The sequence below is a fragment of the Mirounga angustirostris genome, unplaced genomic scaffold (genome assembly GCF_029215605.1).
Source record: "Mirounga angustirostris isolate CCGP_5_RB_7025 unplaced genomic scaffold, mMirAng1.0.hap1 SCAF_3, whole genome shotgun sequence".
NCBI classification, from domain to species: Eukaryota; Metazoa; Chordata; class Mammalia; order Carnivora; family Phocidae; genus Mirounga; species Mirounga angustirostris.
This window is the reverse complement of record NW_026991711.1, coordinates 193,139,349-193,152,831: the sequence shown is the minus strand read 5'-3', so window position 1 is coordinate 193,152,831 and position 13,483 is coordinate 193,139,349. Positions and strand designations below refer to the sequence as shown.

The following is a 13,483-nucleotide window of genomic DNA, read 5'->3' as shown; positions in this document are numbered from 1 at the left end:
CTTTGCGCTGGCTGCAGGGCCGGTGGCCTGGCTTTAGATCCAGCTGCTTCACTTCCTGCCTTGTGATTTGGGGAAGCCTTCTGTGCCTCCCTGTTTTGCCATCTGGAAACACCTACCTCCTGGGCTGGGAGCAGTCATGGAGTCGATGTTTGCCAAGTGCTTAGGGGGTGCCTGGCTGCAGGGGCTCTGCTCTCATTTTCCCAAGCTGTCGGGGCGCTGTTGGGGTGCCCTTGATCCTTTCCCCACCCAACAGCCCATTCCCGCCAGACTCCGCTCCCCTAGCCCCTTCCCTCCGTGCCCCCAGTTTGACCAGGAGCAGGTGGAAATGCTAGGCTCCCCTGAGGGAAGGCCACAGATCAGTGCCATTTATTGCTGGAAGTCTTGCGGGAAAGGCGCGCCTTGCCCCGCTGGGGGTTTGGGGTTTACATCCCAGCCCCTGGTTCCTCTCCACCACCTGAGTGCCCAGCTTGGGCTCGCCTCACTTCCTGCTGGAGAGCCTGCCCCCTTCCCTGTGATTGACAGCAGGGTGTCCCCACCTCCCAGCAGGCTGGGTCATCTCCCTGGGTGCACAGGTACAGAGCAGGTGAGGTGGGGACCACCTGACTGAGTTTCTGAGCCTCTCCAAACCTACTAACTAAGGATATACTGGGACTTGTTCCATGCCACTGACCCTGCACCCATCAGCGGGTCCTTCCTGGGGTTCCTGGGGCATAGAGCAGCTCAGCCCAGGGATTAATCTAAGCAAAGCGTTCAATTCCACGTTCACACTGAAGAAAGGATGCTTTTCCACTTTTAAAAGCAAATCCAGTTTTGTCATATTGATGATGTTTAGAGATTGTATTTTTCTCCAGTAGCTTCTTCAACTTTGTATTTTTAAAGACGTTAGCTGCCGTCAGTCTTTTTTTAATGCCTCTTAAATTGTCCTCTGTGACTTCTGACTGATGAAACGAGAACAGACGAAACGAAACAAAGCTTGCTGTCCTTGCCCGTCTCTGTCCTCTCCCATTCTGACCGTGACCTCTGGGACCTCAGCACGTGCTGCCTGCAGGCCCGCCCATGGCCCCAGATGAAGTGGCGGGAGGCTGGGTGGTGCAGGTCACAGCCTCCATGGTCCCTGCACCAGCCTGGACACTGGGCCGAAGACAGCCGGCTTCCAGCCTGTGTTCACTTCTGCAGCCAGTGGCTCTTCCTTCTAGAAGGTTCTGCAGCTCAGCACCTCGCAGGTTCCCAGCTGTCCATAGGAAGCGGCAGCCGATTTCCAAGCTGTGGGAAACAGCGGGTTTCCCATCTGTGGGCGAAGCTGCTTGGCTCAGCAGGGAGAGCTCACATCAGCCTGGCCCACCCGTGGCCCGCGGGCTGGGACTTCCAGGGGGAGGGGTGCTGGGTAGGTGCTGCGCTGCAGGCGGCAGGGTCACCGGGGGGGTGAGGTCTGCTCCGGGAGCAGAAGGAAGAACGCAGCGCCTGGTGGAGCCTGCCCTGGGCAGGAGGGCTGCAGCATGGTCCCCCTGGGCCACCCGCACAGCCTCCTGCACAGTTTCGGGGGGCAAGGCGGGCCTAGCACCAGCTCCCCTCCCCTGCCCGCCCAGCGTTCCTTGTCAGGTGACCTGTATTGCTGTCACGTGAGTGTGGGTCACCGTGCACCCCCCATACTGCACCCAGTCACTGAAAACCCCCCCAGTGACTGAAGGTCCCGTGTTCCCTCCTGGGGGCCCGAACACCCAGGGAACGGAGTCCCTGTCTGTGGAGAGCACGCATGTTCTCTAGCGACTCTTCAAGGCTGGTGGTGACCTTTGGGCATCGATTCTGAGGCTAATTGCCTTGCCCAGTCACAGTGCAGTTAAGTTGGGACCCAGACTCCATTGCCCACACTTCATCCGGGGGGCCCGCCTGGGGCTTCTGTCCTGGGCGCGCCGCCACCAGGACGGTACGCTGAGCCCGCTTCAGGGTAGCATCAGCTTCGCCACCAATTTCTGTGCCGTGGTGATTTCATGAGCATCCGGGGTGCCGGGCTCTGAGCTGCTCGGGTGGGCAGGGGACAAAGGGGTCCGGGCCCCACTCGAGTGTCAGAGTGGACCCGCAGGGCCCGGACAGGGAGGGGTCCAGGCATGTGAAGGGCGAGGCTCGGCTGTTATCCCAAAAGTAAGGTGGATTCAGGCCCCATCAGCAGTCTTCACAGCAGCCCTGCCCCTGTTGTGCTGGACACCAGGGTCCCTTTCCGTAGCCTGCAGCCCTGCGTGTCCCCAGTGCCTTACAGAGCTCTGCCAGAAGGGTCCGCAGCCTGTGGAGAACTGGGGCGGGCTATCTGATCTCTGCAACCACAGAACGCAGTAAGTCAGTGGATCTCCCCGGGACACTGGCGAACCGAGTGACACTCCTCACAGCTGAGTTTACGTCCATGAGGGGAGCAGGCTGACGCATGGGCAGTAGGACGGGGTGTGTGTGCCCCCGGGATGCCCTTTCTGAGGCTTGGGGACAGGCTGTGCCGCCGATCGCCGCAGGGCCTGGGTCTTGCTCTGAGGCAGTTTGCGGAAAGCACTGTGCAGGTGCCTGGCTGGGGCGGGAGGGGGCGACGCCCATACACCGCAGTTCAATGGAAAGGTGTGTTTTGTTTTTGTTTTTGTTTTTGTTTTAAGATTTTATTTATTTATTTGACAGAGAGAGAGACAGCTAGAGAAGGAACACAAGCAGGGGGAGTGGGAGAGGGAGAAGCAGGCTTCCTGCCGAGCAGGGAGCCCGATGCGGGGCTCGATCCCAGGACCCCGGAATCATGACCCGAGCCGAAGGCAGGCGCTTAACGACTGAGCCACCCAGGCACCCCGAAAGGTGTGTTTTATAGGGTCAGTGCAGTGTGATAAATGGCCCTTCCGCTCTTGCTTGGGGCTGGAGCCGGTGGACTCTGCCCTTCCTGCGCTGTCTCTGAGTGAGGAGTCGGGGGGGTGACTGCGCGCCTGGGCAGTGTCGGCCTCGCGGGGCTGTGTGCTGGGCTATCTTCCATCAACTTTGTGCTCTTGAAACTTGGGTCTGAGTGTGTTCAGAGGGTTCTTTAAAAGACTTTATTGTGCTTTCCTAGGAAACTTCTAGAGGTGGTCAGTATGGTCAAGTACTAGGCAGCTTCTGCGTAAAGTGATTGGCTCACACGCCGTGTCCCATCCTTCAGACTTTGACATCCATCAGACTTGACCTCCTTCTAACATGAAAAGTACCAGATGGGATCTCGAAGTCATCTTTCCACTGTTCAGTGGCAGATCTACCCTGAGCTGACTGCTCACAGAAATAGCTACAAGACTCTGACCGGCTAGGAGACACACCACCTTCAAGCAGCATGTAGTACTTTTTTCTTTATGAAATATCACATACTACGTGCTTATAATAAATTACACATGCATCCTGAAGCTTACTTCCCAGAGACAGGCCACTATGGTTAGTTTGGTGTCTGTCCAGATATTTTCTGCACATACGTGTAGGACTATGTGTCTATGTGCAGTGAGCATGTATGGTTGTCTTTATGTTAACAAGAATACTTGCTTTGCATTTTGTCCTGTGACTTTATTTTTCAGTTACTGTTTTATTGGGTACACCATTCCATTTGAGTGTGTGTAAGGATCAGCACCTTTTTCTATATTATTCCCATCTGTGCATGTAAATGTGTGTGTGAGTCTTTCCTAGTGTAACTCTACCTCTGCTCGCTTGTGCTGGTGTTTCCATAGGATAGATCCCTGAGGGTGGGACTGCCAGCTTCTGGGGTTTGCATGCTCTGAGATGCTGAGCACATTACGCTGCACCAGAGCTCCAGGGAGCCCACCGTCTCCACTTCATTAACAAGGTGCTACCACATTCAGCCTAGCTCACGTGACGGAGGAGTAAATCATGCTTCCTGGGATGTTTTCAGCAATTTCCTCATTGTTAGAAAAGTTTGAGTGTCTTTATGTTTATTTTCCATCTTTCCTATGAGAATGTCCTCCATTCGCAGCAGGGACCTGGGTGGCTGCGACCCAAGCCCTGGGTCATGTTTCCGTGCCATGTTTGTGGCCAATGAGTGGTGCAGAGCCCCGAGTGCCTGCCAGGCCCGGGCTTGTCCACTCCCCATGCACAGCTTCTAGAACCACACAGGACACACAGGCAGGTCCCTCAGTGTTCAGTGGATGGAAGTTTAATGGCGAGTCTGTCATCCAGTTTTCTTTGGGGTGTTTTCTTTTTCCTCGTGGCTTTGTAGGAGCTCTTGATAGGTTAATATCAATCCTACGTCTGACATGTATGCTACAAAAGTTACCTTCCAGTCTGTCCTTTGGCTTTCTAGAGTTCTTTTTATTGTTTTCAAAGTAAGTAAGTAAGTGTGCATAAATCAGCCCCACAAGGCTCAGGACAGGTGACGGCCCCACAGGGGCTCAGGACCTGCCGCTCCCTGCCCTGTGACAGGCAACGTATAGAAAGTGCACCCAATGCAGAGTGACCTCGCCTGCATTTCCTTATTTGCATAACTGGCCTTTTTCCTAAGTTGAACAAGTTTTTTCATTTGCTTGGTTTTCTATGTGCCTGTCATTGATTCATGTGGAGGAGCCCTGCACGGCAGGCGGCCCAGAGGCTCCCCTCTGGCCCGGGAGACAGGCTCCCAGCCACAAGGCCCCCACCTGTCACCCCACCTGCTCTTCCCAGCCCCCCACATCTCCCAGGGAGGCTCCGCCCCTTCCCCCGGACTCCTGCGTGGCCCCCTCCTTCACCTGGGGTGGGCACAGCAGCTTCCTAAAGACCTGCACGGACTGTGCGCACTGGCGGATGTCGGCTCTGGCTCCCATCTGACCGATAACGCGGTTAGGTACGGAAGCCACTTTCCTGCAGGATTTTCGAGTCTCCGTCTTGCCTCCAAGTGGCTGTTGCAGAATCTGACAGCACTGACAAGGCCAACCCCGGGCCCCCAGAGCTCCAGAGCTCCAGAACTCCGCGGCGTCTGCCTGGCGAGGGGCGCGGCGAGCCCTCCCGGGCCACAGGCCTCCTGCAGGGGCGGAGGGGGTCTCCAGTCACCGCGTTAGTGACCTCCTCCCTCTGCCCTGTCCTCTGCTGGCGTGGTTATTAATGTGATCTTGGACCTTTTCACTCCCATTTTCTCTCACTGTCTTCCCACACTGGCGCTTCTGTCCCGTGGCTCATCCCACGTCGCCTCCCGCACTGACCGCTTGGGCACCTGCTCTGTCCGCGTGCCTGGCCGAGACGGGCTCTGCACACCCTTCCTGCTCAGCCCCTGCACCCAGAGCAGTAACTGCCTCCAGACAGACTGACCTCTGGGTACGTAGCGTGGGCACTTTGGACCCTCTGCCCACCTGACCCTCACACAGTCACGTTTGCCCACCCCGATCGCTGCCGCGCTGAGACGAGCCCTCGGAAAGCTAGACCTGCGTGAAGTCCGTGAGGACGTTCGGGCTCGTGAAGAGCAGGCACTTCCTGCCCAAGGAGGGGCAGGTGCTGGGGCTGGGGTGGGATTTGAAGGTTAGAGTAGGACGGTTGAACTTGACTTAATCTGTCATGTACCTGACTGCCCTTGAGAGACTTCCCCGGCTCCCCCACGTTGCCCAGAAGGAGTAGGTACTGCGTTCGGGGGGTGCAGGACCCAGGAGCAGGGCCGGTCTACCGCTGGCCCGGGGCGACCCTGCCGCCAGCAGCCCCCCACACGCCATCTCCTGACACGCTCCCTCCTGAGGGGCTTGCACTGCCCTGCAATCTCAGGAGCAGCTTCTGACCCCAGCTCGGACAGAAAGGTGTTCATGTCGTTTCAGCAAAGACCTTGGTGGTATGAGGAGAGCTGTTGTTTTCTTGCTTGTTAGATGACCCTTTGGCCTTTTCCTCGTGTTAAGTAATGGTAAGAAACTCCACGTGGAAGTAGAAGGGACTGAAACATGTAAATCTGCAGCCGTCTCAAAATAAATATGGAAAGAATACTTTTCATATTCCTCATATGAATCCTTCCCACTTTGGCCGTGCAAGTCCTACAGGTGAACGGGCACTCGCCCTGCATGCAAACACGGCAGAGCGGAAAGGGCCCCTCTCCCTGTATGCACGGCCTCGAGCAGGCGCCGCATCGTGAGGAGTCCAGCAGCTTTGTAAAGTGCCCCTTTGATTGCTCTGGGAAGCTTTGTGTAGGTGGCCCGCCGCCCCCTTCCCCTCCCAGGGCCCAGAGAGAGCTGCCCTTTGCCTCCCAGCCTCTTGCAGGGTCACTGGCACCCCGGCATGGCACTCGGTCCCTGCACGCCGCTGCCCTGCCCCCCTGAGGGACCGGGTCCCCGTGCCCGGCCTGCTGCTTAAAACCTGAACCATCTTAGTTCTGATTCCAGGGGGAAAGTCGATTATATGGTTTGGTGCTCTGGAGAGCAGTGAACTTCCTGTTCCAGAAAGATTAAAAACAGCAGGGTTGCTGATTACAAACAAACAAACAAAAAGGTAAAACCTTGCTAATTTGCAAACAGAGAAGCAGTAGGAACTTGAAAGTAGTCAAGTAAAACCTCAGAACTCGAACGTCTTCGCGGTGGTGACTTTACCCCTGGCCTGGCCTGAGAGCTGATGGCCTCATGGAGATTCCTGCGTAGGTGTCCCCGGCGGCGGGGGAGGGGGGGGCAGTGCCTCTGGATGGAGTGAGACCACACTCCTCCCGAGGCAGCCTCGCCTGCCCCCGCCCCGCTTCCCAGAGCTGTGGCCTGATTGGTCAGCGGGGCTGGTCTGCGCTCCAGGGGCAGAGGCTTGGGAACCACTGGGCTTAAATACGCAGGTTTGCAAAGCACACGCAGAGCTGGTAACAGACCTAACCAGGCCGAAACACCTGTGTCCTGTGGTCAGGTGGCCTCTGAGGGAGACGGGCTTGCTCACCCCCACGCGGGTGTGGAGGACTGGTTGGCCTTAGCACCCCATGGCAGCTGCTCACTGGCAGCCAGAGCCCTGGCAAGCGGCTGGTTTCCGGGTTGTTGGACGCAGGTGAACAAGGAAGTGCAACATACAGGAGGTGTGATAACATTCGTGGGCCACGGCCCTGGAATGACCTACACGGCCGCAGAAATGTAGCCAAAGGCATTGGGTAGGCTTTGTTCATTATCTGGGACTGTTGAGCAGGACTGAAAATACTCTGCACGGGCCTCGGGAACGCTGCCTTCCCTCTGCCCTGGACCCACACATCTGTGTGGCGTGAATACTTACCCTGCATGCATATTTTCTAACTGCCAGTGAGATAAACTTGACCCCAGTCGGGACGTCTGATTATAACGGTGTCTCCTTTTCATGCAGCTTCTGAACCCAATTTGAAATTACGGTCCAGGCTGAAGCAGAAGGTGGCCGAACGGCGGAGCAGCCCCCTGCTACGCAGAAAAGATGGGCCAGTGGTTACAGCTCTGAAGAAGCGTCCGCTGGATGTCACAGGTACGCCCACTGCCGGCTGCACCCTCTCCCTGCGGGGCTGTCCTGTACGCCATCTGAGACCTGCACCTCTGCACGCGCTTTCAGCCCCGGGGGCCGGCAGTGCGAGTCCGAGAGCCGCCGCCTGGCGCCTGGGCCTGGGTTTCGGGGAACGCGGAGCATGCCTACCCACTCCCAGCCCCAAGCACCGCCAGAGCCGTCCGGTTTGACATTGCACGGGGTGTTTACAGGAATTTTAAGTGGAGGTTTCTCCGAAGGTTTCACCGATCCTGCCCTATCAGTGGTAAATCACATGGTTCCGATCTGCCCAGCTCTGCTCTGGACCACTGGGGAGCGTTAAAATCTTCCCGTCAGGAGTCCCGCAGGTGGGAAGGGAAGAAAGGAGGGAGTGAGGTCGTCTCCACTTCCTTAGTGAGCGTTGCTCTCGGCCCCCATCTAGTGGTGGACATGCAGAAGTGCGCCCTAGCCAGAGCCCAGGCCTGAGGGACGCCCTCCTTCCTGCGGATGCTCCCCACTTCCTGAGACGCACCCCCACCACAAGGGCGCATCTCACTTGCAGAAGGCACACCCCGGTCCCAGGGTGCACCCCATTTCCTGAGTCATACCACAGTCCCAAGGGTATAACCCACTCCTCGAGGGTGCGCCCTGAGGACACACCCCAGCCCAGGGGGGTGCATCCCGTGTCCTGAGGCACATATCCACATTCCTGAAATCAGCACCAGGACAAAGGGGGGGGAAGGGGGAGGAACTGTATTTGCATTAAGTACAATGCCCCGTTTGAAAGCCGAGGCTCTTGGTGGCAGTGTGTCGGTGTTGGGTTCTCAGGGAAGGAGGAGGGGGGGTGCCCAGTGCCCGTGCTCTGCGTGTCCGTGGCCAGCACCGCACACGTGCCGACTGAGCCCCGGCGCCTCTGAGTGAAGGGGAGAGCTTCCCCCCTCCCCATCCTGCCGTGCTTCAGGGTTCTGTAGCCAGAACCCCTCCGCCAAGCTCCTGCCTGTGAGTGTCTGTGTGAAAGGGTCGATGCTCTTCACTTTGTTAATGTGGGGCTCCGTGCTGGGGCTGCAGCGTAGACAGGCCTCGTCTGAACAGAGGAAGTATCATCACCCAGAGTCGCAGCCACTGGGGGATTCCATTCAAAGTCGTGAGTGGAAACCCACGTCTAAACACAGATGCAGCTTTGTTTCCTTTGAGGAGTGCCTGGTCGTGGGCCGGCAGCCCCCATGGGCAGCAGGGCCGCGCACGTATTCCTAGCCCCGCAGTTCGGGAGACGGAGTCGTCCGCAGGCTTCTTCCTGAGCGTCGGGTCTTGTGTTCACGTTATCAGCCTCTGGCTGTTCATTGCCGCTCTGAGTCAGCACCAGGCTGCACATGGACAGAGGGACGCTGGTCCTTGCCCTCATTTGATAGGCCCACCTAACAAACCGTGCCCACCGCAGCTGCCTGGTCCTGGGCTGTGGCACGTCCAGAGTGCGCGTGAAGGGGCTCGGGGCTAGGAGAGGCTAGTGCATGCCCGATGAGTGCAGCTGACAGACGAGAGGAGGCAGGCTTCCGGGCCCTTACAGGGCCCAGGCAGCCGGGGACAGAAACAGAGCTGCCTTTCCAGGAGACAGGGAAATAAGGAGCTGAGGAAGGTGGTCCCAACAGAGCGAGGGAACCCCGCTGTGCAGCCCTGGGAGGTGGTGTCTCCTGCGGGAGAGCAGGGCAGGGCATGTGTGCAGGGGGTGGGAGGGACGGGCATGGGGGTCCAGCCGGGCACGAGACTGGGCCGCAGGACAGGCTGGGCGCACGGCTGCTTCTCCCCAGTTGCTGGTGAAGGCCACGCATGCCACGGGAGCAGAGATAATAATGAGCTGCCCGTGGGCACCCACGTCAGAGTGGTTAGCGCTCACAGTGGGGCGCATATGATTCATCACGCACTTTTTGGCACCTTGAATGGGGCCCCACTTGTGCTGATGCAAATAACATCGTGACGATGACACATTTGTATTCGTTTCTTAGACCACATTCCTAGAAGTGGCGTAACAGAGTTGAAAATGGGTGAAGAGCTGGATCTATATATATTTTTTTTTCAAGATTTTATTTATTTATTTGAGAGAAAGAGAGAGAGAGAAACAGCATGAGAGGGGAGAGGGTCAGAGGGAGAAGCAGACCCCCCGCTGAGCAGGGAGACTGATGTGGGACTTGATCCCAGGACTCCGGGATCATGACGCGAGCCGAAGGCAGTTGCTTAATCAACTGAGCCACCCAGGCGCCCCTGGATCTATATATATTTTTATTGGCCCAGTTTCTCACACCCTTGCTGCATAAGAGCATTCATCTGGTGACCCTGCTGGGGGCGCACATTTGCCGGGAGCTTTGGTGGAACCCGGTGTGTAGCTTAGGATAGGATCTGCAGAGAAGGTGTCCCACGAGGGCCACGGGGACCGCACCCAAGGGCAAGGTGGCGGCTCTGTCAGGTGGGCCGTAGCGCTATCTTCGTGCAGAAAGTACAGCAGCTGCTCAGCCCAGGGAGCCTCTCAGCAGTTCCCAGTTAGTGCAGTACAAGTCAGTGTGATTTCCAGGGAGAGAAGGAAGCTCTGGGTCCGGTGTGTAGTGTGGCGGGAGGGCGGATGTGGGGGGGTCCTGGTCTGAGCTCACTGTCAGTGTCTGGGACAGCCAGTGTCTGGGACAGCCAGTGGTCTGGGACAGCCAGTGGTCTGGTCAGGAGAACCGGGGACCACAGAGCTCCCCGTCCGTGGTGAAGCCATTCTCAAAATGCCAGTAAACCAAAGGAGAACATGGAAAAAGCTGAACAGGCCCATCCATAAGCCCCAAGTGTCACCACCGTGGCCGGGCGGGCAGCGAAAAGGAGGTGGGGGTGGGACACGTCCCTCAGGCACGGGCCGGTCGCTGTCAAGCCTGGTCCCGATTCGCAGGGCCAGGCCACGCTCCTGTAAGGCCACTCGGAGGATCATTCAGCGTGTGATTCCAGGTGACACTCATCAGTCACAGAAGCTGCTGGCGGTACGTGCCCCTGTGTGTTTGATGTCACACAGGAAAAATGAGAGGCTCTAACTCAGAGGGAGCCCAGTGGCCTGCAGTCTGTCACTGAGCACATCTGACCTTCCCCATTCACAGTCGTGCGGCTTCTGTGGGTCCTGGTCTCTGTTGTTAGGTTACTGGTGTTTAAGGCCTTATCTTCCTGGCGAGTCAGATCATCTTGAAATTCAAGAGGCATAAAATTGGTAACGGGCACAGTGTAAAAGGCTCAGGTGGGGCCTCTGCAGGGCCGTACGTTTAGAGTTCACGAGGAAGTCCGTAGCAAAACCCAAAGTAGGGGATTAGCCTCACACCCCTGTTTGGGAGCCGTGGTCATGTTTTTCCGCGATGTGGTTTCTGCCAGTCAGCAAGCTGGCCCCGGGGGCCTCCCCACCGCTCGGGCCCAGGAAAGCGCATGCCGCCGCCTGGCCCAGGACCTCTGCAGGGAGCGCAGCTCACGGATGTCTCTCCGCCCCACAGACTCGGCGTGCAGCAGTGCCCCTGGCTCTGCGCCCAGCTCCCCCAACAACAGCTCCGGGAACGTCAGTACGGAGAACGGGATCGCGCCCGCCGTCGCCAGCATCCCGGCCGAGGTCAGTTCGGCTTTCCGTTCGCTTCTGTTCCCTGCACCGGCCCAGCGGCAGGTTCAGACTGATGGTTTTCCGCGAGGCGGCCACAGTTTGCAGCTGCCCTTGGCCTTGACTGTCACGTCGGGAGGCATCCGGGACAGGCCCCTTCCTGCCCCGACCACTGCTCCTCCTCCGACTGAGGACGGCTGTCAGCCCAGCCTCTTGCCCCAGCCTCTTTCAGGGCATATTGAATTAGGCAAATTCAGAACACATGCCGTGTGCCGCTGGGCCCTGGATGCCCCGCTCCCTTGTGTTCCCAGGGCTCTGCATGGTGCCCAGGAACACAGGGACGCATGGGAATCAAGCTGTTTGTTGTGCTTTAGAAATACTCAGCCAACAAACACGCATCCGTGTGCCCAGGGGGCGCAGAGTGACACGGGGCGTATGGTTAGGGTGTTGGGCGGTTAGGAACGCCAGGGGTGGCATTTCGGCGTTGCCTGGGTAACCACAGGGTCAGTTCCCCTCGCCCTACCCGTCAGGCCCCTGGTATGCTGCAGTTGAGAGTCACATGCGCACCCAGAGGTTCTGGAATCACTTGGCAGAGAGGAAGGGTGCTCTAGGGGGGACGCAGTGGGTGGCCTCTTGAGCCAGGTGGAGGGGCTTAGGGCTGGCTGCTGGTGGTGCCCTTGACCGGACCTGGGTTGGGGGGACTTTCCGGGCAGTGGTCTCCAGGGCCTTCCTTGCATGCACTCTTCTTCCTTATGCACTTTGGTCTGTGTGTTTATTGCACAAGTGTCCCTACTGCTCCTGCCTCGGGCCAGCCCTGTGCCGGGCCCTGGGGAGCGAGGGCCAGGCGGCCAGCCAGCAGCCGGCCCCCGCGGAGTGGGAGAGGCGGTGCTGACCAGTACTCAGGAAGAGCGAGAGAATTGCACGCTTGCTGCACGAGGCCACAGGCTCGGGGTGACTGAATGGGAGCCACCTCAGCTCTGGTTTTCCAGTGAACTCAGCCCGAAGTGCCGTCTGCTTCCTGCGCAGACAGTCCCGCTGCGTGGGAGGTTTTTCTGAGTTCTTTTTGAGTTCCTGCTGACTTGCAGGAGGCTACAGTTCATTAAATATAGTGACTTGCTTTCCTCTCAAATACCTAGAAATGAATCCTGCCCTTCCAAAGGGTGGACGGGTTTTAGTTGGGATATGCGGACGCGGGGGCTGCATTTTCGGGGCAGGTGTGTGGACACTGATGCACAGACTGTGGCAGCCGAGGTCGTGGTGTGCGTGGCCGCCTCTGCTTCCTCACTCCCCACGTCCTCGTGCGGCCCGTTCTTTCATCCCCTGTCCTGCAAGCCCCGTTTAAGCACTTATATAGATGATCACAGACCTTAACACCCCTGCTCTGCAGGACTGAGGTCATCGTGGCCGGCTGCTTGTAGTGGGCCTCGGGGCCCTGCCTGGAGCCTGCTTCCTGGCACGGCAGGTGCCCGCCAGCCTGGTCTTGTCGGCCACAGCCCCAACTGCTGTCTGATCTGGTTCATTCTGTGCGGTGCCTTATGGGGGAGAGTCTATGCGGATCTGGTTTAAATCGCGTGTCAAGTTTTACAAGTCACCTGTTAACCTAAATGAAGCTGCTACGAATTATAGATGTGAAAGGATTGACAAGAAAAGTGAAGAGGGCCGTTGCTCCTGTTTGCATCAGATCCTCCCTGTGCTCAGCAGGGTGGTCTCCGACGGTCTCATCCCGCCAGGATGACCCTGGTCACAAAACCTTCAGGGTTTGTGACAATCTGACCACTCCTGAGAACATGCAGGCCTCATGAAGCCTCCTCGGGCACCGGGCAGCCCCGCTGCATTGAGCCCCCCATCTCCGCTGCCCTGAGCCCCCCATCTCCGCTGCCCTGAGCCCCCTATCTCCACTGCCCTGAGCCCCCCATCTCTGCTGCACTGAGCCCCCTGTGCCCCCCGTCTCCGCTGCCCAGAGCCCCCGTCTCTGCTGCCCTGAGCCCCCTGAGCCCCCATCTCTGCTGCCCTGAGCCCCCTTGCCCCCCATCACTACTGCCCTGAGCCCCCGTCTCCGCTACCCAGAGCCCCGTCTCCTCTGCCCTGAGCCCCTGAGCCCCCCGTCTCCACTGCCCTGATTCCCTGTCTCCACTGCCCTGAGCCCCCGTCTCTGCTGCCCAGAGCCCCCCGTCTCCGCTGCCCAGAGCCCCCCTGAGCCCCCCGTCACCGCTGCCCTGAGCCCCCTGTCTCCACTGCCCGGAGCCCCCCGTCTCCGCTGCCCTGCCACGACCCCCTTCACACAGAGGAAGCAGGCTCCCCGGACCCGGAGACAGCAGCTCCCTCCCGTGCAGAATGCCGGTGCGACACGGGGTGCGCGGCCAAGCCCCGACTTTGTGCAGAGCACGGGAGGTGATGAGCCCAGCACGGGGCAGATGGAGACGGCTAGCACCGCGCATACAGGCAGTCAGTATCCCCAGGCATTCTCAGAAGGCTGTGTTATTTCTAAAAATAAAT

At 58.5% G+C, this 13,483-nt stretch overlaps 1 protein-coding gene across 11 annotated transcripts in view; it reads left to right on the top strand.

The window, feature by feature from the left end:
* HDAC4 (histone deacetylase 4) overlaps window positions 1-13,483 on the top strand; it is a 297,813-nt gene that overhangs the window by 218,776 nt on the left and 65,554 nt on the right. For all 11 annotated transcript variants that reach the window (XM_064587381.1, XM_064587379.1, XM_064587385.1 and 8 more), the window contains 2 exons: window positions 7,264-7,395; window positions 10,890-11,002. In XM_064587381.1, the coding sequence (XP_064443451.1) occupies window positions 7,264-7,395; window positions 10,890-11,002 (245 nt within the window). The remainder of the gene's footprint in view (window positions 1-7,263; window positions 7,396-10,889; window positions 11,003-13,483) is intronic.